General features: G+C 37.8%; 4 protein-coding genes and 1 pseudogene across 4 annotated transcripts; 1 reads left to right on the plus strand and 4 right to left on the minus strand.

Moving 5' to 3' along the window:
* The first annotated feature begins 1,334 nt into the window (after nucleotides 1-1,334).
* LOC143548265 (monodehydroascorbate reductase, chloroplastic/mitochondrial-like) lies at nucleotides 1,335-5,912 on the plus strand. The gene is made up of 16 exons (XM_077039479.1): nucleotides 1,335-1,397; nucleotides 1,523-1,697; nucleotides 2,217-2,316; nucleotides 2,429-2,578; nucleotides 2,686-2,804; nucleotides 3,770-3,854; nucleotides 3,937-4,026; nucleotides 4,138-4,239; nucleotides 4,311-4,400; nucleotides 4,476-4,559; nucleotides 4,644-4,715; nucleotides 4,794-4,977; nucleotides 5,077-5,139; nucleotides 5,240-5,280; nucleotides 5,359-5,472; nucleotides 5,687-5,912. Exons 1-12 carry the CDS (start codon nucleotides 1,370-1,372, stop codon nucleotides 4,953-4,955), a joined length of 1,257 nt encoding a protein of 418 aa, XP_076895594.1. The 5' UTR covers nucleotides 1,335-1,369; the 3' UTR covers nucleotides 4,956-4,977; nucleotides 5,077-5,139; nucleotides 5,240-5,280; nucleotides 5,359-5,472; nucleotides 5,687-5,912.
* A 1,065-nt stretch (nucleotides 5,913-6,977) lies between these two features.
* LOC143548266 (2-C-methyl-D-erythritol 2,4-cyclodiphosphate synthase, chloroplastic-like) lies at nucleotides 6,978-8,808 on the minus strand. Its single transcript, XM_077039480.1, has 3 exons — nucleotides 8,472-8,808; nucleotides 7,462-7,592; nucleotides 6,978-7,370 (listed from the first exon to the last, which is right to left on the minus strand). Exons 1-3 carry the CDS (start codon nucleotides 8,806-8,808, stop codon nucleotides 7,137-7,139), a joined length of 702 nt encoding a protein of 233 aa, XP_076895595.1. The 3' UTR covers nucleotides 6,978-7,136.
* A 4,537-nt stretch (nucleotides 8,809-13,345) lies between these two features.
* Nucleotides 13,346-16,879, minus strand: LOC143548277 (uncharacterized). Its single transcript, XM_077039488.1, has 8 exons — nucleotides 15,437-16,879; nucleotides 15,243-15,346; nucleotides 15,098-15,167; nucleotides 14,326-15,030; nucleotides 14,059-14,261; nucleotides 13,850-13,973; nucleotides 13,572-13,775; nucleotides 13,346-13,489 (listed from the first exon to the last, which is right to left on the minus strand). Exons 1-8 carry the CDS (start codon nucleotides 16,877-16,879, stop codon nucleotides 13,346-13,348), a joined length of 2,997 nt encoding a protein of 998 aa, XP_076895603.1.
* A 30-nt stretch (nucleotides 16,880-16,909) lies between these two features.
* Nucleotides 16,910-19,228, minus strand: LOC143548278 (uncharacterized; annotated as a pseudogene).
* A 4,361-nt stretch (nucleotides 19,229-23,589) lies between these two features.
* LOC143548267 (serine/threonine-protein phosphatase PP1) lies at nucleotides 23,590-26,850 on the minus strand. Its single transcript, XM_077039481.1, has 4 exons — nucleotides 26,658-26,850; nucleotides 24,145-24,704; nucleotides 23,862-24,071; nucleotides 23,590-23,744 (listed from the first exon to the last, which is right to left on the minus strand). Exons 1-4 carry the CDS (start codon nucleotides 26,833-26,835, stop codon nucleotides 23,730-23,732), a joined length of 963 nt encoding a protein of 320 aa, XP_076895596.1. The 5' UTR covers nucleotides 26,836-26,850; the 3' UTR covers nucleotides 23,590-23,729.
* Between the last annotated feature and the right edge of the window lie 100 nt (nucleotides 26,851-26,950).

Genomic DNA, 26,950 nt, shown 5'->3' on the forward strand with positions numbered 1-26,950 from the left:
GCACGGATGGTAGCGTGACGGTCCACACTATCGGTCTCAAAATGGTCGAACATATCTTGTAGTCGCTCCACGTCTTCGTAGGTCCCCTTCTTGGGTCGTGTCGACGACAAACCCTCCACATTTTCACCTTGTTTTACTTCGTCTCTCGGGGGGGGGGGGGGGGGGGAGGTTCGGGGTAACTCTTTTACATCTTCGTCCTCTAAATTAACCTCATCTTCCTTGTCTTCGTCAAGGAGGTCGAAGTTACGAGAATCGGAGCCGGAGACAGGGGTGCTCGGATTTGTGGAAGACGAGGTCTTCGACCTTTTTGGCGGCTAGGATGACGCGCCGGATCGCCAAGCGACCGGACCGATGGGTAATTCGAGCCATTTTGGGTGTTTCCGAAGATGCTCCCAAGAACTTAGGAACTTAAATGACCCACTCCTAGAAACTCGATATTCGGTTAGCGCTTTTCGTTGAATGTCGACGTCTTTTTGCCGCTACCTCATTTGCTATTGCTCAATCGGCTATGTCCCACTGAATTTTTGGCAAACGGTGTTTACAACCCTCCAATGGGCTTGAACACCTTCTTTACCCCGATAATCCGGCCTCGCGCCCGAAAGCTTGAGCTAATTTTCAAATACTTTGGTTCAAAATATTCCACTTCTTTGAAAGTTGGCTATAATTAAAAGCTTAACCTAATTTTCAAATACTTTGGTTTAACATAATAAAATTTTTTTACCGGCATCGGGATCCTCTGAAACGCCCACCAAAGAACGTGCGAGAAATTTGTCCTCCTCCTCATCAGTCTACGGTATGTATTGTTTTCCGTCGCCGGCTCCTCTGGGGCCTTCTTTTTGTGTTTACGAGGCTTTCGGCTTGAATCGGCGCCTCGTTCCGGTTGAGTCTCCGACAACGCCTCCTGCACCGGATCCGTTTGGCTTGACCCGAACACCGATGTCAGGTTTTGGGGGTTCAGCAAATTGCAAATGCATGCCAAATTAGTGTGGGTTGGAAATATTATACGGACGGTTGGGGTGTAGCTTGTTGCTCGTTAACCTTCTGTCTTGATATAAACATTAAAAGAAATAACCAACCAACCACAAAACTATTTTCAACTGGAATTAAATCTAATTCCACTAAAGTCCCATTCCTTTCAAGCTTCCAATTTCTTTCAAAATAATTCTAGAAACCAAATGCATACAAAATTATTTCAAGAACTTATAACTTGAAACAACCATTTATGGCGGCAACACAACAAACTTTGGACTCCTTTAGAAAGTGTGTGTCCTTAAACCATATCATAAAGCCTCCAAATGCCCCTTGGCTTTGTTTTAGAGTCAAATTACTATTTATTAATTAATAATATTTTTTACACTATACTCAGATCATGCCCTTCTTCTCCATTATACAATCAGGTTGGTTTATATATATTTATATCTCTCACCATTTATATATATTATTATACAGTGATAATTGATCTTAATTCATAAACCCTAATTATAATTCTTGTTTCTTGGTCAAATTCACAAACTTTTAAAAGCTATCAAATTTAGACGATCAATGGCTACCATACCATCAATCAAGACTGGGGTTTCACTCTGGTGTCCTCAGTCTTTGAATCTTGATTGCCGGAAGTCTTCGGTTATTGATTTGAGAAGCTTCAGTCGTCGAAACTATGCCGTTTCGGCGTCATCTTTCGCTAATGAGAATCGAGAGTGAGTTTGATTTGTTTTGTTATTTAATTGTTGGGTGCAAATGAGCCGGGTGGGTTAGCTGAGATCGGATTGATAAGAAGCTTGAAACGAGCAGAGGCTTATTGATCCCAAGCCTCAAATAAAGCTCATTTTGTTTAGACTCGTCGAGCCTTAACGGGCCGAATGTATTTTTAAGTTTTAACTGTTTTGGACTGCTTGCTATGTATTATTAATTTCACACGACATCCGAGCTTTGGCTCGTTTAAGGTCATGCACATGAGCTCTAGCCGGATTAGGCTCATTAAGGTTTTTCTCAAAATATTTACAGATAATTAAAAATGTATATTAATTAGTTAGTTAATAATAAGCGAGCTTGAGCTTTAGAAAAAGAGCTTGAAAGGAGCCAAGCTCGAGCTCTTGTAAGTCAAAATGAGCCGAGCTTGAGCCTAGTTTAGCTCGGGCTTGGCACGGCTTGTTTGCACCCTTATAACAAGATTGAACGAAACTGTTTTGAGGGGCATTGATTGGAAATGGTTTCAGGTTTGTGATAGTTGGAGGTGGAAATGCTGCTGGATATGCAGCTAGGTCTTTCGTCGAACACGGGATGGCTGATGGAAAGCTATGCATTGTTTCCAAAGAGGTATTCTGTTTATTTCTCAATTAGTTAGGGTTTATCATGTAGTTCAAATCTATAGGTAGTTATTACAGTTTGAGGTTATGTGAATTAAAGGATTATTATGCTGTCAATGCAGGCGTATGCTCCATACGAGCGTCCCGCTTTGACAAAAGGTTATTTGTTCCCATTAGACAAGAAGCCAGCTCGTCTGCCAGGTTTTCACACGTGTGTGGGCTCGGGAGGTGAGAGACAGACACCTGATTGGTACAAGGAGAAAGGGATAGAGGTAAGTAATTATACATCTGGTCCAAGCTGGTGATTATGCTGCTATTGAATTAAATTAGTTGACTGTAACATTAGAGGATTTGAGTGTAATTACCAAGCTTATTGCAGATGATTTATGAAGATCCAGTGACTGCAATTGATGCAGATAAACAAACATTGACAACAAATTCGGGAAAATTACTCAAATATGGTGCACTCATTATTGCCACAGGGTGCACTGCATCTAGGTAATTCTTGGAATAACTTAAGGACTGCGAGTTTCATTAAGAAAAATAGATTATTATTAGGCCTGTAAACATACCGAACTCTCAATGAACAGGTCGTTAACCGTTCGACAGGAAGTTCGTTTATTTAATAAATAAATGAACATGCACAAAAACAATTGTTCATTTAGTTAAACTAACGAACATGAAAAAATGTCTCGTTCGGGCATTCAAATTCGTTTATGCTTGTTCATTTACATTCATTTATATTTGTTAGTTTACGTTTGTTTAAGTTTATTCATTTATGCTTGTTAATATATTTATTTAAATTTTTTTGGACCATTACAACATAGTCTAGTTTTGATAAATATTTAGGCCCAACACATTGTCCCTCGCATTACTTCTAACTGGTTTTAGTTCATTTATGTTTGTTCATCTGTGTTCAGTTATGTTCGTCCATTTACGTACGTTTATATGTTGATACTGCTAACAAAACAAACATAAATTAACACGAACATGCTCATTTTCTTAGCGAGCGAACAACTATACCCTGTTTGTTTAATTGTTTTTTTTTTCGTTAAAGTTAAACAAACGAACATGCTCCCTTCGGTTCGTTTACAAGCCTTATTATTATTTATTTATTCTTTAAAGTTGCTAGAAGTTTATATCATCATCATCATCGTACTCAGTATATCCCACCAATAGCAAAGCTATGGTAGGGTCTGAGGAGGGTAAGATGTAGACAGCCTTACCTCTACCCTATAAGGATAGAGAGGCTGCTTTCGGTGAGACCCCCGGCTCGATAGTAGTTTTGCATCAAGCGTTGGACATAAGGCACATAGCACTCAATCATCGGGACACCGGCTGATCGGTGCATGTACCCTTGTCTTTCGGCTATCTAGCTTTCGGTGCTAGAAGTTTATATATCCTTGTTAAATCTTGGCCATTTATATGCGTTTAACGTCATGTCTATATACATTGTGCTTCAGATTTCCAGAGAAAATCGGTGGAAACTTAAACGGTGTTCACTATATTCGGGATGTTGCTGATGCTGATTCATTAGTATCATCACTAGTAAGTGTTTTTCTTATTTTCTTTTCCTTTTTTAATAGTTTTAGCCTAATAGTGATTTATTCTAATTGATATAATTCGGTAGTCTAAAGCACAAAAGGTAGTTGTGGTTGGTGGTGGTTATATTGGCATGGAAGTTGCAGCCGCTGCTGTTGGATGGAACCTTGACACAACTGTAAGAATTTACTCCAATACTGTTTGTCACATTGCACATTTTATATAAAATAATAATCTTTTTAAGCATATGAGCGTCTAACTTGCATAGTTTATTATCCAACAATAACAGGTCATATTTCCTGAAAGTCATCTTCTTCCAAGACTATTCACTCCTTCACTTGCCCAAAAATACGAAGAACTTTATCAAGGCAATGGTGTCAAGTTTGTTAAGGTTCTTTTCCTACCTAAATGCTCGGCACACAAACATATAAACGCATAAACCGACACATAATTTTGTTACAGGGTGCTTCTATAACAACCTTGGAAGCTGGTCCTGATGGGCATGTTACTGGTGTTAAACTTGAAAATGGATCTACCATTGAAGCAGATTTGGTAACTTAATTACCACATTTTTGCACACTAACATTTTAAGCAAAAATTTATACTAGTCGTGTTAAATATATTTAGGTTGTTATTGGTATTGGAGCAAGGCCAGCTGTCGGTCCTTTTGATAAAGCTGTTAACTTAAATACAACTGTTGGCGGAATAGAGGTTAGCATAAAATGTAATCACCTTTTTTTGTTAATAATCATTTATATAAAAACCCTTAACGTTTATAATTTATATAATTTGCAGGTTGATGGTCTGTTTAGAAGCAATCGTCCAGGGATTTTCGCTATTGGTGATGTGGCCGCATTCCCATTAAAAGTATGTTTTTTCAAAACTTGTCAACTATTAACTTACATTGTTGGCATTTAGGCTAATATCATTGTTTGTGAATGACAGATGTACAATAGGATTTCACGTGTAGAACATGTTGATCATGCGCGTGGTTCCGCTCAACATTGTGTAAAAGCATTACTAACCGCACATACTCACACGTATGATTATCTCCCGTATTTCTACTCGAGAGTTTTTGAATATGAAGGTAGTTCAAGGAAAGTATAGTGGCAATTTTTTGGGGATAATGGTAAGCATATGCTAAAACTAAAAAGTTGTATCTTTTTAGGTACCCATATAAATTTCCTTTTATTATCAAATTTATTAACTTAGTACCCCTGTTGAACAGTTGGAGAGGCAATTCAAATTGGGAATTTTGATCCTAAAATCGCTACGTTTTGGTTGGACTCTGGTAATCTTTTCAATCTCCCTTAAACTATCCTATATTGTGTTGTATCAGATAAATATACAAGAAAATTTTGAGGATAATTAATGTTTTTGCTGCTTAATAGGTAAATTAAAGGGTGTGCTTCTTGAAAGTGGATCTCCAGAGGTATGATGCCAATTTGGTTTTTCGGTTAGGTTTATTTTGAGTGATATTTTATTGTGATTTGTGTGTGTGTGATTATAGGAGTTCCAACTGCTACCTAAACTAGCAAGGAGTCAACCATCTATTGACAAAGTCAAACTTCAAAGTGCAGCTTCAGTTGAGGAAGCCCTCGAAATTGCCAAAGCTTCTCTCTAGGTTAGAACTCCAAACGATGTTATCTTGTGTATCGTATGCGTTTTGGAACTGGTTACTTAGTTATTGTAACCGGAAGTTGTAATAACCGGATTTCAATGTGTGGTTGTGGGTCAAATTGTCTTCTGTGGATAAATCAGTTAGCAACAAAATTTATTATCAAGTTTTGTTAATATTATAAGTTTCTATTAATCAAGTTTGTTTGTTTGATTTGCAGAGCTAAAGTATGCATATAGGGAAAAAAGGCAGGCATGTATTACTATTATTAATTACATTTTCCTCGGCATGTAATGCAGAAGACACAACATGCAGAGCATCTTCTCAGTTTCATCTTTCCTAAAGCCTATATAAGAATGTACTTTTCTGGTCTCTGTGTGGCGAGATCCAATCATCAGCTTAGCCACTGGCATTGGATTGTTTGATAATATCTTGCAATAAGTGTACCAAAAATAGTAGATAAACAAACTGTCCTTGAGCGCAATAAAAGTAGTGTTTTAGATGTGTTTTATCTTATGTTTTAACATGCATGTTTGTTTCAACTACTGTAAAACACGTCGTCATCACCACCACTTAGTACCATCAAATCCAAATATTGAGTTCAAAAGTTTTTCCCTGTTTTGCCGGCTTTTACTAATTATCATACAACCATCTTCTACCTGTTTTTATACATGTAAGACGATCAATAGTGCGTAAACAATCATGAGGGGGCATTTAGATATTGACTTGAAGATGGTGGGTCAACCAAGTAGCCTTCTGAAAGTTTTCAAAATCACCATAATACCAATCAAGGATTAAAGTGGTGAATCATTGTAATCGATGTTGTTCTTACTGATTTAGTAATCTAAGGGACCCGATTCCTCACGTGTTACGAAAATAATTAGATTTTGAATTGATTGAAATGGGTTCAGCTCATTAACAGATTGATTTAAACAGGTCATGTGCGAGTTGGTTTAAGCAAATTGACTTACCAACCTGTTAAAAAACTAGTTATTTACAGGGATGCATACACACAAGTTTTTAAGCCACTTGCAACTTTGTTACAGCATTGTCAACTCATTTAAAGCCTGTTCACAATCTCATTGCATGTTTGCAACCCCTTTACAACACTTACCACCAGTTTTAACTTGTGAAGAGGCGACCTCTTTGGCTCGTTTAGAAAACATGCTATATGAGTTGTGTGTTAGACGGTTTTAAAAGCATGCCTGGGTTAGTTTTAACACATATCATATGGGCGATGTTCAGGTTCATCAATTTTGGCCCACCAAGCTGACACGATTTCACCCCAGCTAAATATATTCTCGTCCGCCAAGCGGGCCAAGAGGTATAAATTCTCAGGCATTACATGTACCAAGAAGCATACTGTAAATATAAGCAAATACCGCATTTTTTGCCTACCGACTCTACTGAAAATTGAAAGATAACTTTTTGGTTATGCAATTATGTAGCTTTGAAGTATTATAGAACAGCTACAGAACAAGTAACTTGTTACATTTCCATAATTGATAATCCATCATGAGCACATAATCTTACCAGCTTTTATAAATAATCATCACACCTTAAAGGAGTAAATCAATTATTGTTGTTCACATCTATTTTTGAATCTTGATCCAAAGATGCAAATGCAGCAATTATAATTCTTACAATTGAACCTGTGTTTCAAAGCGGCCTCATTTCTTCATCAAAAGCACAACTGTATGCGCTGCAATGCTTCTATTTTCTCCAAGACTGTCTACCTTCTCATGTGTTTTGGCTTTCAAGTTCACAACAGAAGGGTCTGCACCTAAAAGCAAAGACAGATTGTCTCTAATGGCTTCTTTATGCGGGCTTAGTTTTGGTCTTTGAAGAATCAAAGTTGCGTCTAAGTTCCCTAGCTCATAACCAGCCTCGTGCATCAATCTCACCTGATATTTGATTCAGCACAGGGTCGAGTAACTCAATAATGTAATTGATTGTACATGATATAATGATTGAAAAGGTAACGATGAATCTTACAGCTTCTCTGATGAAAACGGACGATGCTGCACCTTTCCATTTAGGATCCGAGTCTGGAAAGATCTGCCCGATGTCAGGTAGTCCCAAAGCACCCAAAATTGCATCAACAACACAATGCAATAGCACATCACCTAAAAACCACAGATAATCAGGTAAGAACGTCACTTTATCAAACATTCATAAAAGTGAGCATAATCAGTGTCGTAAAAATCGGCATTAGGATTAACCAGAAATCGGCAGTAACCGATGTGATTTCAGGTAATCGGACCACAAAATCGGTCATCGTCAAATCCGGTCCAAATTGGCCCGAATCATTCAAATTTCAGTCAAAATAGTCAAATTTTGGTCAAAATCTGTTTAAATTGTTCAAAAATGGTCAAATTTTTCTGTCAAAAAATTTCTAAAATGGTCAAAATCTATGAAGTATTTGGAAAGTTATATATAGAAATCTTTGATAAACTTTGTGTGTGTGCGTGTGTGTATGTATATAACTTTGAAAAACTACATATAAAAATTCCAATCCAATTAATCCCTAGTCGGTACCCCCACTGCCGACTAGCACCTATCGAGTTCTAAAACACTGAACATAACTGACGCAATGACATTAAAATACTACTGCACATTAAGCAATTCTATATCTCCGTCTTATCTGCACTTTTCATTTCTTAAAATAAGGAAGTCTGCAGCAATTCTACCAAATTGTGATGCATGACTTAGAACAAAATAACTCAATTAAGTAGCACGGTTTGAATAAATTAACTGCAATTAGTTACGATAAATATTACAACAATTAAAATTGCTCGATATGAAAATATTTAACATACATATATTTCATGTTTACACCTCAAAACAAAGAGGTTTTAAACAATTATTTACACAGTTAATAGACATCTCCATAAACCGACTATCAAATTGACATGCATAATACGAAACAAGTCAATTAGAGTAGTTCTAATAAATACAATTAAAATTGATTAATAACAAATTTAAGTAATAATATAACAAATTACCATCGGAATGAGCTTCGCATCCTCTCTCATGAGGAATATTAATGCCTCCAATGATAAGCGGATATCCAGGCTCCAATCGATGAAGATCGAAGCCATGACCGACTCGGAACGGTAGAATCTTCGCCGGAGATTTCGAAGCCGCCGGCTTCTCAACTTCAACGGCGTTGGAAGCTGCCGCAACCACCGCCGGACGGTGTATTGATGACCGCAGAGAGGTAGGTGAGCGGCTGGTGAAGGTGAGAATGGAGGTTGAAGACGGTAGAGGTGTCCGGTGGTGGTGGTTATAGGATATTCCGGTGTGAAACGGTGAGGTGCAAAACGACGTCGTAGAAGCCATCTCTTGTTTTGGTGTGTGACTGCTGGAATGGAATATACCTTTGTTCAGATATTAGCAGTAGTTATAAGCTTATAATTATTGTTATTAAAAGTCTAATAAAATACGCTGACTCCTTATTTAAATATAGTGGAAGTTGTTGCTTCTTATTGACTAATAAATAGGTTGTTATCCGGAGCGTTGCGTCGAGGCGTGCTGGGCGGTTCTGTGTTGGACACACCCGGGCGTCGTTTATGTAAGTTGACGCGAATTCGGTTGGTATCGGGTTCTTTACGGTATCAAAACTAAACCAAAAATACAATTCCTCAAACAAACGTACTTAAAACAAATTAAAAAACGAAACACCACACCACCTTACTTTTTCATTTCTTGATTTAGTATGAAGCCTATAAATACAAAATCTATTTCTATTTAAAAAAACAAAAATAAATGGTTTCAAGAAGGCTCGAACTCAGGACTTGTAAGTCGCAACAACAAAGCAATACCACTACAGCAATTTTCTTTTTCTTTTTTTTTTTTACTTTTATTACTTTCAAATGAACAATTACTAAAAAAAAGAAAGAACTCAAAGAGGCTCAAACTCGAGACCTAGAACTTGTAACAACACAACAAAACCACCACACCAACTTCCATTTTCGTTAACTTAATTAGTTTCAAATTATTAAATACCAAAACAGATGTTGAAATATTAAAGAAAATGAAATTTGTGTTGCAGCCACTTATTGGACCTCCCTAAAGTTACTGCAGCTTAAGGTTTCCATTGATATTGGATAATTTTTTGAAGGTGTGATTATTTTTTATTTTTGGAAATTTAATTTGTTAGATTTTGATTTTTGCAAATATGGCGTTCATCAGTTTTGTTAAAGTTTTGTGACTTATACTACGGTGATACCTTAATTGGGCTTTTGGTTCAACGGGTTTGGCACGTCATAAACTGGTACATTATGGTTTGTCCATATGATTTATGAGGCTAGCTCATAATTATAAATATAATACTCTATGCATACATACAGAGCTGCAAAGTTTAAAGCCCGGCTGGATTCAGATGCGAAAACCGATTTAGTTAAACGTATTTGGATCCCCTGACCTACTGGTTTGGTCCATTGGTCTAAAATTGGTTTGAGTATATACGCTTTGAATTCGGTATGGGAAAACCGCTAGTTATATTATACGTTGAATCTGGTTTGAAAATAGCTCCAATCCAATCTTGGGTGGCTTTCCTTTAGAAACCACTTTCTAAACTGACATGGTTTAGACCAAACATTTTTTACTCTGTTTGACACGATCCGAAATGGTTTCCAAACCAGTGGCGGATGCACCATATTAAGAGGGGTAGCGGAGGCTACCACTCAACGTTTTACCGGTGGTGTAAAAAAAAAAATTTTTTGGTCGGTTTTCGTGTTTCGTTACCCTAAACAAAAAATAACGTTACCCTGTGTATTTTAAGCCCGTTAGCCTAACTAATTTAATATTTAAACCCAACAAAAGCACAAGCCCAAACCAAAAAACCCAAATAATACAATAGAAAAAAAAAGCATATTCCTCTGCTCAGCAACCTCACGGCTCACGCACCAGACCAGCCACCGCCAGTCACCACGACACCTCCACGGCTCCACCTCTAGCCAGCCGCCACCAGCCACTCCATCTCCGGCCTCTCCAATCTCCATCTTTCCGGTAAGATTTATTGTATTTAGGGATTTAGGGTTATGTTTTAGGGTTTATGTTTAAACTGGAATTGATTAGGTATTTAGGGTTATGTTTAAATTTTAATTAATTAGGGATTTAGCTTTTAGTTTTATGTGTAAATTGGAATTGATATTAGGTTTTTTGGTTCAAATTTTGTTTAGGAACTTTGAAGATGAGTAAACAATCTCTTATTAGCAGCGTTTTTAAACGTCAAAGAAAAGAAAACAATGAGGAAAAGATTGCAAATTGGTATCGATTATTGGGTTATGTTCGTAGTTCTAGATTCTTGTTAGAAAATAGTTTATCATTTCGTGGTCATAATGAATCTGAAGACTCTTTTTCTAAAGGTCTCTTTCTTGCGGTTTTAAAGTTGATTTGTGAGAACAACCCGGATATTGGTAAGTATTGTTTAGGGAATGCAAAAAAGAATAATAAGTTTACAGCTCCATCAATACAGAAAGAGATTATCGATTGCTTTGCGAAAGAAGTAACCAAAAAGCTTTGTGAAGAAATTAAAGATGATGTGTTTGGGTTGTTAGCTGATGAGTCTAGTGACATGTCTCAAAAAGAACAAATGACCGTAGTTTTGAGATATGTTGATAAACATGGAGTTGTTATAGAGAGTTTAATTGGACTTGCTTACGTTAATAATACATCTTCTGCAACTCTTAAAGAAGCCATCGTTTCTTTATTATCAAATAACCAATTGAGCATTGATCAAGTAATATGTTTCATACTTTTGTTACATAAACTTTAATAAAATATATGTATCTTATAGTTTATAATTGTTTACACAGGTCAGGGGTTAAGGTTATGATGTTGCAAGCAACATGCGACGAAAGTTTAATGGATTAAAAGCTTTGATTATAAGAGATAATCCATTAGCACATTACATGCATTGCTTTGCTCATCAACTTCAGTTAGTGATTGTGGCTGTTGCAAAAAAACATACCGGTGTTAGAATTTTATGAATCTCTTGACATGGTTGTTAATACGGTTGGTGCTTCTTGCAAAAGAAAAGATATGTTGTTGGAGTTAAAAAAAGAGAGAGTGGAAAACGAAATTCTTCTTGGTGAGATTAAAACAGGAAAAGGATTAAACCAAGAGGTTTCCCTCGTACGAGCGAGAGACACGCGATGGGTTCTCATCATAGAACAATCACAAGCTTGTTAAACTATTCCCGAAAGTTGTTGAGGTACTTAAATTTATTGAAGTAGATGGAGAGAGCGTGCAACAACGATCCAATGCGAAAGGTATTTTTATCATATTTTAAGAAACTTGAATTTGTGTTTTATATACACTTGTTGGAAGAAATTTTAGGCCTCACAAATGCTCTAGCAAACCATCTTCAAAAAAAGAGTCAAGATTTGTTAGAAGCATCTAAGTTGATAAGCGGGACCAATCGAGCATTGAATAATCTAAGACAAAACGGATTTAACAAGATGTTGGCAAAAGTGACATCTTTTTGTGAAAAAAACAAGATTAAGATGTTAGATATGGCGGAAAGTTATGGTAATCAAAGAAACCGAAAGAATGCCATTTGGCATCATTTTGAGGTTGAAGTTTTTAATACGGTTTTGGATATGCAAATTCAAGAACTTGGAAATAGATTTAGTGATGTCTCAACTAGTTTGTTAGAAAATATGTCGGGTTTAAATCCTTGTGATTCGTTTTCTAAGTTTGACATATCTAAGATAGTGGCTTTTTCAGAGATGTATCCGAACGATTTTACTAACGAAGAAAGAGGGTGTATTTCGGGTGATCTTACGACATTTTATTACACTTTAAAGGAAGATGAGAAATTTGCAAATCTGGGTGGAATGGGTGATCTTGCTCGTGTAATGGTGGAAACCGGAAAACACACAACTTTTCCTTTGGTTTATCGAATATTGAAGCTAGCGTTGGTTTTATCGGTTACAACTGCAACCGTTGAAAGATGTTTTTCTAAAATGAAGCTTATCAAAACGGATTTATGCAATCGAATGGGTGATGAGTATTTGAACAATGCTTTAATATGTGTTGTCGAAAGAGAAACGTTTGATAAAGTAAATGAAAAAGATGTAATGGCTTGATTTTAAGCGTTCAAAAACCGAAGTGGAGAAATTTACAGCCCAAGTGTTTAAATTTATTTGTTGTTTTTTTTTTATATTTGTTTCGTTAGCATGACATGGAAAAAAAAAATTTGAGCGCTACCCCTAAGTTTCAAGTCTAGATCCGCCACTATTCCAAACCGAGCCCAAAAAACAGATTTGTGCGCCTTTATACACTTAATAAGTTATATGTTGAAGGGGGCTTGCCATTTGTGAATATTTAAAACTCTAGTCCATATTTTTTTTAGACAACATTAATATTTATTAATGTATAGAATTGAACTAATATGAATAGCAACTACAAAGAAAAAACCCAAATGTTATGAAATTACAAAAACAATAACCTTTTTAATGAGTTTTGCAATAGATAATCTCTAAAGTAAAAAAAATAAAATAATAGTTGATGCATAAAGTAAAATAAAAAAAAAAAGCTTTTGATCATCCATTCTTGTACAAATACCAAATCGTATCACGTTGAACAGACACTACTGCTTTCTAAATTTCACATATAACAGCATTAGCTCAAACTGTTCTCAACATCTCATAATCCAAAAACACAGAGGCCATATCTGTAACTCCAAAATATACTAGAAACTACAAGCAACAAAACTCTGCAATCAATAAATAAATTGTATTCACTAAAGATGTGGCAACTGTAGTGAAATACCTGCGGTACCCACATCACGTCAACATGGAGTCCGAGATGATCGTTTGGCAGACCTAGAGAAGGAACATTGACCAAAAGCAGATTCAAGGGCAACCGACTATAATTGGAACGTTCCTAACTCCTGCCCATGCCTTTTGAGTAACACTTTCTTTCCACCATCCCATTCTAGCCTGTATGAGAGATCAAGGTTATGAAGCAACACTTTCAATCTCTCTATTTCGCTCAAGTCCCGTGAATTATCCTGTCAAATAAAAATAAAAACTATACTATGAGTACTATGATGCCCTTAAATTACAAAAATACCCTAGCTGGTATCAAATTACCTGTGAAAACTGCTTCCCGTTACCCATTACACTTGCCATAACACTAGACCTTGTGGAAGTAGGAGAGAATCCTTCCCATGGAGGAACAAATATTAATTTAGTACACTGAACCGGAACAAGATTCCTACTAAGCTTTTCCCACCACATGGATCCTATTGACCACCATCTGATCATCAAACCGTGCTCAGAGAAAGCTATCAGACCCTGTTAATTAAAAGCATTATACAATTCAAAAGATGCAACTTTTCACATGTGAAAGAAGTAACAGAATAAACTACCTCTCCATCAGGTGAAAAACTCAAGACTGAAATTGCAGTGTTTACAGTCGTTTCAGAAACTCCACCGAGCAAAGTTGGTTGTCCTGGGGGGCCACTAGCATCCAAGATCTTTATCTTTGTCATACTATAATAAAAAAAAAAAAAAGAAAACATAAATAAAGTTAAATCTAAACAATAGTCATTCAGTCTTTTTTATTTTTGGGTCAAACCTTTGCATTTCATATACACGAATGATGGATTTGTTAATATGTCCAATTGCATCACCAACAGCCAATCGGGTAGAAGAATCATTTAACGCTACCATTGGGAAAACATGCACGACTTCCTTTAATGTTGCCATTGAATTTTGTAAGCAATTTCTTCGCATGGCTAAGTTGCCAGGATCCATTGTCTGTAAAATAAAACTCACCACCTGCAAACTGATAATTGTTAAAATTGTTATACCTAAAGTATGGACATTGAAATAATTTACAAACCTTATCGAGGTAAGGAGCCAAGTTTCTAGGAGAACCGCGTATTACTCTAATGAGAGTCATGAGGGACACAATGTGAACAGGTGAGTCAGAAGCAGTTGACCATATTTGTCTTTCGATAACTTGTAAAAACGATGGGACATCCGCCATTGCTAAACTTGGTAACAGTATTCCAACCAAAGATCCCCGAATCTCAACAGACGTAACTGATTTATGTTCGATTTGATGAAATATATCTGAAATTAAGTGAGGTATTTCGGAACTTATTATTGCACTCCATGTGTTTTCCATACCTTCCGCAAGTATCTCAGCTGCAGTGGAGCTGTATCTTTCATTCATGGCCATAACTAACTTTAACAACGGGTGTACGCATAGAGTGGCAAGAGTTGACTTTACAAGACTTGGATACCAAACAACCAAAGCAGCAGCAACAACAACATGAGAAGTCATTGCATCTTGACTCGTTCCCCAAACGCAAGATATCCAATCTTGTCGTTCAAATGATTCTAACCATGCTACCATTTCAGAATCTTCCTTTTCATGCTTCACATCTTTTAGAACCTTCTCTGTTTCAGAATTTAACAATGTATTACTATTACTGTCTGCACGTAGGGGACGGGGAATGGCTCTAGAAGCAGCACAGTGAAACAATGAACGTGCAGCCATTCGGACCTGTTCGTTCTGGTCTTGCCAAAAGCTGATTAAAAGCTGTATTTCAAATAAATATATTAGAAAATAATGCATATATTGGAAAATTCTACAAGAAGTTAACTACCTGGAGCAAAGGTGGCTTAATGTCGTGAAATTTCTCTGCAAACTTTCGAGTGTAAAAAGCTGCTAAGGCACTGCAAAACATATATTATAAATGATGTTGAAGATCCTAGAAAAAAATATTTCTTAATTACAAAATGTTGTGTTACCTGCTTGCTGTGGAGCATGAGTGAGACAAGCTAACCATGTGTTGCGCAAGGGAGACCATAGTTAATGATCTGATTGCACAGAACTCAGATGATGATCTCCATAGCTGAAATATTAATATTAATATATATAACTTGAATAGTTGAATGATGAATATGTTAAATTAACACGTTATTGTAAACAGAAAATATGGCACCTCAAGAGTTGAACTTTGACCAGGAAATGTCAACGTGAGAGACCCTCTGTCTCCAAGCAAGCCAGAAGCTAGAAACAAATTTTTAGGTTTCTTAAGTTTCATCTCAGAGGTCAACAGTTTGTCCAGCTCATAGTCAAGATTCCACAAGTGCAAAACAGACAAACTGAACCGAAATAAACTTCCTTCTAATGAATGCGCCCAATCAGTATATTCTGTAGCATCTGATGTGGTTTCTTGAAACCCATCTGTACTTAGTGGGCCTGGTTCGGCCCCTTCAATAACCCGTTCTTTGGAAAAGTTGCTCATTTGGTCTGACCCATTTTGACTTTTAAACGATTCAATTTTATGTGACATCAACAATGTCATATCAAAAACGAGTGTTGCGATTCCGGGAAACGGGCAAGAACATGTAATTGGATGAGTGTTTGGATGAGATTGTGAAACTTCTGTATTATCTTCAATTATTGGCATAACCAATGAGGAAACAGATGTGTTTCTCTCCATTGAAGTTAAAGACACGTTATTCTTATTCCCGCTTGTACAAAAATGGTCAAACATTGACTGAGCAGCAGTACCACGAAGAACACGTTCGCGGGCACCTGATTTTATATCCCAAATGTACAGCACATCAGATGATTCAGATGTTGATGAATGATTCATAGAAAAACACGCCAGATAACCGCGTGTACTATCCCACATGACTTTTGAAGGTACAAATGGGTGACCCGGAAACATTCTCTCGACTCTTAAAGTGTCGAGTGAAGCTAACGCGACACACGAGTCATCTCCAACGGATAAAAAGCAATCACTCCATGGACGATCAGTGTGGCCCGGGGGTAGGATGAGCTGACGAACAGGTTGTACATGATGGTGCATCACAGATACAAGATTACCAGAATTAAGATCCCAAATGCGTATTGTACAATCATTACTTCCTGATATTAGAAATATGTTGGAGTTAAACCCTGTGGATGTACGAACCATCTGGTGTGCAGCCAAACAGAGGATCGCACCCGTGTGGCCCGAAAGATATTGCTTCTGTGCACATGAATCTACATCTAAATCTTCCATTCTTTCAGAGAACATACTGAACCGTAAAACTTCTATTTCTCCATTATCATATCCATAAACTATTGCATACGGTAAAGAGTCATTTTCAGAAATAACCATTGAAGACGTGACCACAGATTCTCTCCTGAAAAGACCATTTTGCCCTTCATTTGTATCCACAAGCCACTCATCAAAGTAGCTTCCTTCTCCAACCAATTTACATTCTTGATGAAACTTTTCACCATTATTACTCAATTCCCATATTGTCACCAAGGGTTTCCAATGCACTGGTTCTCCAGTGTGTACAGAGATTGATTCAATACGAACAAGATTTTGATTTATTAGAACAAAAGAAAATGACAATTCAATATTAGGGATATGTGAAGCAAGCATAGAGTGATGTATTTAATATGGTATACATGATTAAACAGCCTTTATTGTTCCACGCAGCAAATGTTTCTTCAAATATGTTAGGGCTTTCATCACCATGTGGCGTTGTACTACAGTAATCATTTCCAAGAAACATGCACCCTGCCACATCATCATCCAAGAGTGCAATTTCTCCAATCTTAGCACTACCATACACCAGCTTAAACACACACCAGCTCTTATATAGAATGACTAAAACCTGCCCAGAAGCAGCAAATGAAATTGGAACTTCTTCATTAGAATCTTGAATCCAATCTGATGCTTCCAGGTGGCAAGAGTTCTTTTGTGAGTCATCTAAAGCATCTTCATTTCGACCGGTGTCTTTTAACAATGATACACATTGAAAATTACCAAGTGAGTCAGCAATCAGCACTGATTCCTTCTCCATATCACCAACAGGTGCCACTATAGACATAAACTTAAAAGGCCCAATAGCTAAAGTACCACGAAAAACGGTTTGCACTATGGTTAATGTATATGAATCAATCACTACAACTGTGCATTTTGAAGGTTTGTTGGACTGTGGTTCACTATACTCAACAGAATCAAGCAACCGATGGTCTAATGGACTAACTGAATCAATGAACTGACACGCGACACATACGTATCTTTTGTTTTCAGGCAGTGACTGAACCATTTATGGACTCCCAACCCAAGCTGGCATTTTCCTTCTTTGGCTGCAATGTCCAGTATCTCTGCCCCAAACGCATAATACACCATCAGTACACGCACTTATTAGAGAACCATAGTTAACTGAACTAGAGTTTGGTGCCACATTACTTGAATCAATTGCCTTTTCATCTCCTAGGGTTGATGCAGGGAAACAGATACCCAAGTCAGAAATTGGTGCAGTATGACCACATAAGATAGCAACTGGTTTTATATCCTGACAATAAAATATCCATTAACATGATTTCCAACTAGAAACAGAAGCCACAATTTAGGGTGTGTTTGGTTCACGAAAATTTTTTGAGGCAATTGGAATTTATCAAAGAACTTGGAATTTTCAAAAGGAATTGGAATAAAAAAAGGATTTGGAATTTGAGAATGCATTTGGTACATGGAATTTTTTGAAGAAATTGAAATTTATTAAAAGAAATTGGAATCTATCACTATGACCACAACGGCACAACCTAACATACGCGTAACTGATGCCTAACGTGTTAACCGGTAACAGACGCATTACGCATGATCAAAGAAATGCTCCTAATGTGTTAACTGCTGCCTTACGCGTAGGGTTGTAAACGAACCGAATGTTAAGTGATCGTGAACTGTTTAGCAGGAAGTTCGTTTAACATACAGACGAACATGAACAAGGAATTCCGTTCGATTAATTAAACGAGCGAACAAAAACAGAGGCCATGCTCATTCAATTGTGTTTGTGAACATTCGATAATGTGTTCCTTTACGTTCGTTAATGTTGTTTGTTTATGTTTGTTCATTAAAGGTTTCAACTTATATGTAAATTAACATATAACCGTTTGTTTACGTTTGTTCATTAAAGGCTTAGAGAGTAGTGGTTTCACAGCCGGTCAAGCTGCTTTGAAAGTTGCTTCAGGGAAGGTGACCAAACATGAGAAGGCGTGTCTTGACATCCAGCATGTGTTTATTCCTTTTGCTTTTGACACTTTTGGTTTCCTCGCGGCGCCTGAAGCTGTGGAGCTACTTACCCGAGAACACGGGTCATGCATAGTAATGTTATGACTCCAAGATCCGCAAATGTAGTTTTTAAAAGATTAGGTTTTGCAATTCAAAAAGGGGTAGCGGCGCCGCTTGTTGCCCGCTTGCCTTCTGTTTCGATGCAATTTAATTTTTAAAAGCTTAACCAAATCAAATAAAGCATCATTTGCGTTCATTTATGTTGGTGAACCGTTCACAAACAAGTTCATTTCCTTAATGAACGAACACGAACAAGAAATTCCGCTCCGTCCGCGTGTTCGTTTACAGCCCTAAGTGGCCACTCTACAAACCTAACAACGATCAAAATGAATCCAAATGAAAATGAAACTCGATCATTGAACTAATTGAGCATGCAGATATAGTTACAACAATATGCAAAACCTAATTGAAATTAATGTGCAAAATTAAAGCACGTGCGTGCTTGTTAATATAAGTTATGAGGTGAGTAATTGAGTGGTTGTGAAGTTTGAACTCACGTGATCGGAGTTAGTTAGGTTCCACCAGAAGATGGTGCCATCGGATCCGCCAGTGTAAAGAGTGGAAGGCCGGTCGAGTACGGCGGTGGCAGTGACTTTGTGAACCGGTGGTGATTCGGACCATACGCAAGCTACAGATCGGCACTTCATTGGGAAACAAGTTGTCAGTGAACGGATCACACAGATGTTAGTTAATAGATTTTTTTATTTGAACCGGAATAAATTCATCATATCTGCATGCACTCGTCTTCAATCCGAGAAAAACTGTAACTCGCCCAAAGGCCACGACAGCGGTGAGATAAAAATCTTTCAGTTCAAGAATTCAACTAGTGAACGCCACATACTCGCCCAATCTCCCATCATCACTCTGGTGCGGCTGAAACTAAACGTCTAGAGCAGGAATTGAGCCTAGGTTACATATAACATCAATTCTCTTCCTAACCACTCCACTATTGGTTCATTGACATGTTAGTTAATAGATGACATGAGCACCAGATTTCGCCTTCGATTAAGAAATTCCGAAAAGATTATTAATTATTTTTTATTTTTATTTTATTTTTGTTATCATTTAAAATTTTAACCATATAAAAACGAGTTGAGTCTGAGCTTGAAAAAACAGCTCACGAGCTGTAAGGCCCCGAACCCGGTAGCCTTACTTTAGCGTCGGATTTACTCATAAACACAGTTCTTACAAATCAGAGTTCATTAAAACTTTCGCGGAATATAAAAACTTTCATAAAACATTTCGTAACAAAACACGCCTTGTCTTAAAACATCATTTTGTCTTTCAAAATTAACGAACATTAACTTAAACGTCTTGAGTCTTCCGATGCCAGCCTCTTATTCAGTGCCACGTGTCTCCTCAAGCGAGCTGCCTCATCCTACTCACCTGCGTGCATACTAAAAGTCAGCTACGCTGAGTGAGTTCTAGTTAATCGTACGCCATACAATACAACACATACATACATATCCGAAGATACATATCCATACTCCACTAGTTACCCTTCTGTTCTACATACATTCTTGCTACCATACATACATACATATCTACAATCACTAACCTCAGTCTACCGAGAGTACGTTCATAGTCCGCCGTCTATACCTGTACTCACGATCGTGAACACGTAAAAGGTCCGCAGTCCTTACCTATGTTCACCATTCATGGTACGTACAAGGTCCGCGATCCTTCCCTATACCATCATACATCCACAACACGTACAAGGTCCACGATCCTTCCCTATGTTGCAACCTAATTCATAGCACGTACGAGGTCCGCAGTCCTCCCCCATGCTAAAGCACGTATAAGGTCCACGGTCCTTTCCTGTGCTGACGCCTATCTATATTACGTATAAGGTCCGCAGTCCTTATCTACGTTACGTATAAGGTCCGCAGTCCTTATCTACGTTGGCGTCTATCTCCTATAACACGTATAAGGCCCACCGTCCCTATCTACGTTTACATCTATCATCTACATCACGTATATGACTCGCAGTCCCTAACTACGCCGTCACCTGCCAAGTCTATGTCCAACAGAAGTTAGAGGGATTTGCCATCCTAACTTACTATGTCGAACGTAGAACTCACATACCATTCGTGTACCTGTATACACATACTTCACATATACAATAATTGCATTATAGCATAAAAACACTCTAGGCGTTCCTTACATCACTCATTAACAACCATACCCCTTGTCGATACGTGCAATATCCGAAGATCGTTCACGCCCCGACAAGTATTCATTTGTAAAGTTCATACATCTTCGATATATAATATTCGTACCTTTATTTTTTTTAACCTGACAGTACGCGCAATATCCGAAGATCGTTCGCGTACCGACAAGCAATCATTCATATCCATCACATATATCACATATGGCATACACTTATCACTTAGGATAAATGTATTAACAACACATCGAGTATGCACATAGCCCCGAAAACATAACAAGGAATGGGGCTAGAAACTCACCTGAACTCTGCCTCTTCCTCTAATAGTTGTAAATCCCTTCTTTAACTGTGCTCGGCTGACTGTATAATTTACACGTATCAATACTCGTCTGATCTAATCTGGTGGCCTAGTATTAGCTTACTTTTACTTATCGTTTTAATCTATTCTCTAATCGAACTTGACTTTAGGCGAAGTTAAACCTTAGGCGAACTTAGCTTTAGGCGAAGTTAAACCTTAGGCGAACTTAGCTTTAGGCGAAGTTGTCATCAGGCGAACTTGGCTTTAGGCGAAGTTGTCGTCAGGCGAACTTGGCTTTAGGCGAAGTTGTCATCAGGCGAACTTAGCTTGCAGGCGAAGTTGTCATCAGGCGAACTTGGCTTTAGGCGAAGTTGTCATCAGGCGAACTTGGCTTTAGGCGAAGTTGTCATCAGGCGAACTTGGCTTTAGGCGAAGTTGTCATCAGGCGAACTTAGCTTGCAGGCGAAGTCCATCAGGCGAACTTAGCTTGCAGGCGAAGTTGTCGTCTGCAGCTACTGTTCGTTCTTAAATCCTTCGTTTCTTAACCAAATAACTCGATTTAGGTATCCACGGAATCGTCTGACCAGCGCCTACAAACCCCAACCATCAAATCGACCTAACATCGATGTTTAAAGGGTGCGATTTAGGCATATAGGTTACGGGTTCTTTTTATCAATCGATTAACCCATCAAATCATAACCGTTTTCAGTAAGATTAGCTTTGTTGGATTCGTTTTTACCATACAAAGTCATATCTATCATTTCTCAAATCAACCCGAAACTACACGAACGATTTCTAACTATAAACGTACCTTGAACGAGTCGAACTACGAACACGGTTAAGCCTCGATGTTGTTTTGGTCCGTCACAACGTTCCAGCACCAACAAGCTCGGGTTTTCGCCTTCGGATCTTGGTTCGGGTCGTGTGTGTTTTGGGTGTGTGTGTATGGAATATGTGAGAATGAGGATTAAATGGTGGTTAATGGTATTTATATTTAGGGATCATGGGCTTAAGCCCATGGACTCTCCTTCCTTCTTTCATAACCCAAGTCCATAACCCATATCCATTACCCAACACTAGCCCGACCCATACCAACTCCTACTCTATTTATTTATTTCCCGATAACCCGAGTAAACTTTCCCTCTATTATTAAGTAATATAATTAATATCATTTTGGAAATTTCGGGATGTTACACGAGCCGAGCTCGAGCTGAGTCGAGCCCCAACTTGAACATGCTCGAGTTTGGCTTGTTTTAATTTATGAGGGCTCGAACTCGGCTCATTTCGAGCTCTTTTTCTAAAGCTCGAGCTCGGATTGTGAGCTATTTTTTCAAGCTCAGGCTCGACTTGTTTAAATATTATTAATTAATTTATATCAGTTTTCTATTTTTTATATAATTTGAGAAAAAGATTAAACGAGCCAAAGCTCGACCGTAAAGTGTTAAAACTAGAAACTTAAAAATACACTAGGTTCGTCAAAGCTCGACAAGCCTAACCAAGCCTCCCATACAAGGCTCATGTTCGGGCTTGGTAATTATACGAGCTTTATTTCTCAGCTCGGGCTCGTTTGCACCCCTACACATAATATGTTATGATTATAATTTGTAAAAGGATGTCATAATTTCAACATTTTATCATTAGAACGATAAAATAAAATATTTAAGAAAGTTTTTCATCAACTTGATTTACATTTACTGATTTCTAGGGTCACATCTTACCAGTTAAATTGGTCACTGAAATTAAGTTGAGGAACAAAAACTAGATTAGAAATGAAACTCAGAAGGATATTACTCAAACTCATTCAACAATAGCTCGTTATAATCATCAAAATTATGACTTATATCTATGTTCGAATCATGCCGTGTGTAGGTTGGGTGATTTTTAGTTAATAGAATAAACTAGATGCCGGTGAAAAAAGAATGTCGCTCCATACCCTCAGTTGCTTTCTCAACTTCGTATATACATGGTATTCGACACTTTTGTTTTTATTTACATGCAGTGCTTGTAGACCTTCGTATTCACTTTTACTGACTTGGTTGCGGACTTTCTTACAGGGTGATTCATGGCTGTCACAGATATAGTCCCAACTGGAGAAGGCAACAAATGAGACAACATCACCTCTCAAACCCCTTTAAAATCGTCTTACCCTCTCGCCTTTCTAACATATCAGAAGAAAAACAGCCCGACTACAAAGCTCCGTTGATGCACAGTTGTTTGAAGCGCTTTCTGACATGATTGATACAATTAAAATAGTTTGAGCAAGAATATAGTTTCAAATTCGATTACTTGTTTGAGCATATTCGTCACGGGTGTTTGTATACCAGATGTTGGTCTAACCACATATGTAACTGCATTCAAGGGTCCTAGATGGTGCAAATTTACCAGTAATTAGCTCACCCATTTACCACAAATACAATTGTGACCCATAAATTCTACTAAAAAGAAAGCAGGCTTAAAACCATGATCACATTGAAAAGGCACCAAAAGAGATGTCCTTCAAAAACAGTTCCAAGAATCAGATGTAATTTGCCATTTTACATAACAAAAAACTTTGGATGCATATGCAGATATAACAGGTAACCCGAGCTTCAGCGGTTGTACCTTTGCAGTAACAGCATCCCTGAACCCTTTTCTGCCATTTATCTTGAGTTTAGCAGAACAAGATAGTACATATGATCTTTATATAACAATCATCTCTTTCCACCCTGAAATTAAAACATGAACAATATGCATCAGATCATTATAACGAAAATTAAACGTTCACAAAATGTCATTATAATAAATATAATGCATTACACCATTAGAAATTTAGAATTGTGTACCTTGTGAGGTGGAGTTCCGGGTCTCAATATATTATTCCCAAAGTCAAACCTCCCTTTCTTTTCCGCCTTAAGAATTTGAAACGAACAAGTCAACGTATCATCCACGCTCATCAACGCACCCGCATTATCAAACTCACCACAGTAATTCGGTGCAGAAAATATAGTCACAAGCTGACGGTTCGCAAAAAACTCATACCCATCTTCCACAACCTTAAAACATCAAAAGAATCAGCACAAGCCGTTAACAGCTAACTGCATGTAATCAGAACAATAAAGCATGTACCTGGTGGGCCCGACAGATAAGATCAAGATCATGTTTTTCAAGAAACTCTGAAACCGTATCAGCCCCAAACGTATACGACACACCCCTGTCATTCTCCCCCCATCCTTCTGTATCTCTATCTGGGTCGGCCCATAACAAGTCACAAAGAAGACCCTGATCCGGGACGTCAACGGGTCGAACCAAATTTCGGATCTGGTCCAAGTTTTTCAAGTCAGGGGATAATCCTCCATGCATGCAGAGAATCTTATCATCAATAAGAGCGGAAACGGGCAGACAGTTGAAACAGTCGGTAAATGTTTTCCAAAGACGGACGTTATACCGCCTTTTGCATTCGTCATAGAACCCGTAAATGCGGTTAATAGAAGCACATTCGTGGTTTCCTCTAAGAAGAAAGAAATTTTCTTTGTATTTTATCTTGTATGCAAGCAAAAGGCATATTGTTTCTATGCTCTGTTTACCACGGTCAACATAATCTCCTAGGAATAAGTAGTTTGACTCTGGAGGGTATCCACCGTACTCAAACAACCGTAAGAGGTCGGAATATTGTCCGTGAATGTCACCTGAAAATAATATTAATGTGATCAAGTGACCATACTGTACAAGCACAACTACTAGTAATTGTTAATGTGACCAAATACTAATGGCACAAGTTTTCTTCCTTGTGACCAATTTTCATGCCAACAAGAAAATCAGTAAATCAACATGTTAAACGTCTGTAAATACATATCCCCTCTGAATGAACAGAAAGCACAAATATGTATTCAGTACACCTGGGAATTTTGACCCACCATCCAAAAATGGATATATGGGTGGCTGTTTCTCACAGAACAGGTAAGACTGGGTTGATTGAGGCAACCCTTTCTAATGAAATGGGGTGGTGTTATTTTTCAAACAGGCCAGAATGGGTTGGTGTTATCTTTCAAACTGGTGAAATGGTGTATTTCTTTATGCTCAAATCAATGAATAACTTAGTAGTCGGTAGTGGACGTGCGACCAGCGCCGAAATGGCGTGACCAACATTAAACATGTGTAGCCAACGCCACACATAACAAGCATTGGTTACTCATAGTCGTGAGGAGCTACTTATGCGTCAAGCACTGAGTTAAACACGTACTGGCTGGCAAAACAGGTCAAATCGTGTTTAACAAGCTAGAGACAATGCGATTAACACAAGTATCAAAAATGAAAACGACTAGTTTAACTACTTTATATCTCATGTGTATAATTTTTTTATATGTTCTATGTAACAAGAGGAGAAATTATGGAGCCTAGTCTCCTAATTTTAATTATTTTCAAAAAAAAAGTATTAACATTCCGTAGTGTACTTTGTATTAACCAGGTTTAATCGTGCTATAAACAGGTCAGAAACTGCCAGTTCTGGCAGGGTTATATGCGTGACATGGTGCTGAACTCACGTTTCCCGCCCGGTATGCATAACCGGCACCAGAACACACATAACCAACGCAGTGTGTGTAATTTTAACCTAATCACAGGCTGAAAAGATAATTTCCTCATCACCATTACTATACATAGCTATTGTATTTTAAAAATCCCAACTTTCACCTATTCACCAGGATAAATCCTAACTCATAAAATGTTTGCAGAACGTGTTTTCCTCCATCGATCTCACATTAACTGAAAGCTAATGCCTAATCCCACATAAGCAGCCACTTAACTTGCAGTAAGAAGACATGTTTTGGACATATAGGTCACCGCGTAAGCAGTCCATGCCACCATATCATCAAAAACTAACGGCGTTAGTTTTTAGTTAGTGTGGGATTGCATCAGGAAAATACGTTTAAAGTTGAGACTGACTGTTAGGCTGTTCACTATGGAGGGGCTTTAAAGCCCCTCCATGTCATCACCACGTAGGAAACAGGGCTTTGAAGCCCTTCTCTATAACGCCCAGCTGCGGTTTAACGCCCCTTTACCGACCCATTACACACACACACATATATATGTATTTATGTGTGAAAAAGTGAGCCCCCCCCAGCCCCGAACCGAACTTCTAGATTTTTATTTTTTTATTTTAAGTATGTTATTAGAATTTAATAAATATGTAACTCAAATATTCTTGGCCAAATGTATAATAGTCACTTAGTTAATAATTAACAAAATTATTTATACCTAAATTCGTTATTTTCCGCCTAACTTTTTTTTTACCTAAAATTTTCAAACTCAAATGACTAAAATCTGAAAAAACGGAAACCAAAAAGAAAACAGAAAAACCGAAACCCTAAACGCCGAAACCAAACGGTTTCAAAGATCAAAAAACCAAAGTTTTAGTTTGGTTTTTGGTTAGGTTTTAGCCCAAAGCCGCACCGAACCGCACTGCGCACACCCCTATCCGTAAACATTTCCTGTAGTCCCAGCCAATAGGTGAAAGCTGGATTGTTAAAAATTTAAAATCCAATATCCAACAACTAAACAAAATAACCTAAATACCTAACTAACAACAATTAGGTATAAGTCCGTATAACAACTAAACAATAAAATATTCAGTTCATTATTACCACAAATCTTAATCGGCGCTTCAAGCTCTAGCAAATTCGGCTGACCGAGAAACACATCCTTCGCAGCCGCACACAGCTGCCGTATCTCGGGTTCCGTAATCTGCGCTTGCTTCGGTAGGCGTCCGCCTTTAGCATCAATAAGCTTTCTTATTATCTCGTCTAGTATCACCTCCTCCATTCTTTGAAAACTAACAAATAGCTTGTGTAAGTAAATTAACGACGACTTGGACTTGTTGGTTGCAGTGAAGTGGAGGCTGATTGTGGTTTGGTTTATTATTAGTAGGGGGAGACCT

The sequence above is a fragment of the Bidens hawaiensis genome, unplaced genomic scaffold (assembly GCF_021521415.1).
Source record: "Bidens hawaiensis isolate Kalapana, Puna unplaced genomic scaffold, B.hawaiensis_p1.1 tig00014983_1, whole genome shotgun sequence".
NCBI lineage: Eukaryota > Viridiplantae > Streptophyta > Magnoliopsida > Asterales > Asteraceae > Bidens > Bidens hawaiensis.

What these genes read in the sequence shown, in the direction of transcription:
- LOC143548265 (XM_077039479.1), top strand. Translation starts at nt 1,370, where the DNA reads ATGCCCTTCTTCTCCATTATACAATCAG. An exon ending in CTTCTCCATTATACAATCAG is followed by an intron (nt 1,398 to 1,522) that starts GTTGGTTTATAT and finishes AACTTTTAAAAG; the next exon opens with CTATCAAATTTAGACGATCA. An exon ending in TGGCCGCATTCCCATTAAAA is followed by an intron (nt 4,716 to 4,793) that starts GTATGTTTTTTC and finishes TGTGAATGACAG; the next exon opens with ATGTACAATAGGATTTCACG.
- LOC143548266 (XM_077039480.1), bottom strand. Translation starts at nt 8,808, where the DNA reads ATGGCTTCTACGACGTCGTTTTGCACCTCACCGTTTCACACCGGAATA. An exon ending in ATGCGAAGCTCATTCCGATG is followed by an intron (nt 7,593 to 8,471) that starts GTAATTTGTTAT and finishes TGTGGTTTTTAG; the next exon opens with GTGATGTGCTATTGCATTGT. An exon ending in CCGTTTTCATCAGAGAAGCT is followed by an intron (nt 7,371 to 7,461) that starts GTAAGATTCATC and finishes ATCAAATATCAG; the next exon opens with GTGAGATTGATGCACGAGGC.
- LOC143548277 (XM_077039488.1), bottom strand. Translation starts at nt 16,879, where the DNA reads ATGCTTGCTTCACATATCCCTAATATTGAATTGTCATTTTCTTTTGTT. An exon ending in CGTGTATATGAAATGCAAAG is followed by an intron (nt 13,974 to 14,058) that starts GTTTGACCCAAA and finishes TTTTTATTATAG; the next exon opens with TATGACAAAGATAAAGATCT. An exon ending in GTTTTTCACCTGATGGAGAG is followed by an intron (nt 13,776 to 13,849) that starts GTAGTTTATTCT and finishes TTTAATTAACAG; the next exon opens with GGTCTGATAGCTTTCTCTGA.
- LOC143548267 (XM_077039481.1), bottom strand. Translation starts at nt 26,835, where the DNA reads ATGGAGGAGGTGATACTAGACGAGATAATAAGAAAGCTTATTGATGCT. An exon ending in AGCGCCGATTAAGATTTGTG is followed by an intron (nt 24,705 to 26,657) that starts GTAATAATGAAC and finishes TATTATTTTCAG; the next exon opens with GTGACATTCACGGACAATAT. An exon ending in TTATCTGTCGGGCCCACCAG is followed by an intron (nt 24,072 to 24,144) that starts GTACATGCTTTA and finishes TGATGTTTTAAG; the next exon opens with GTTGTGGAAGATGGGTATGA.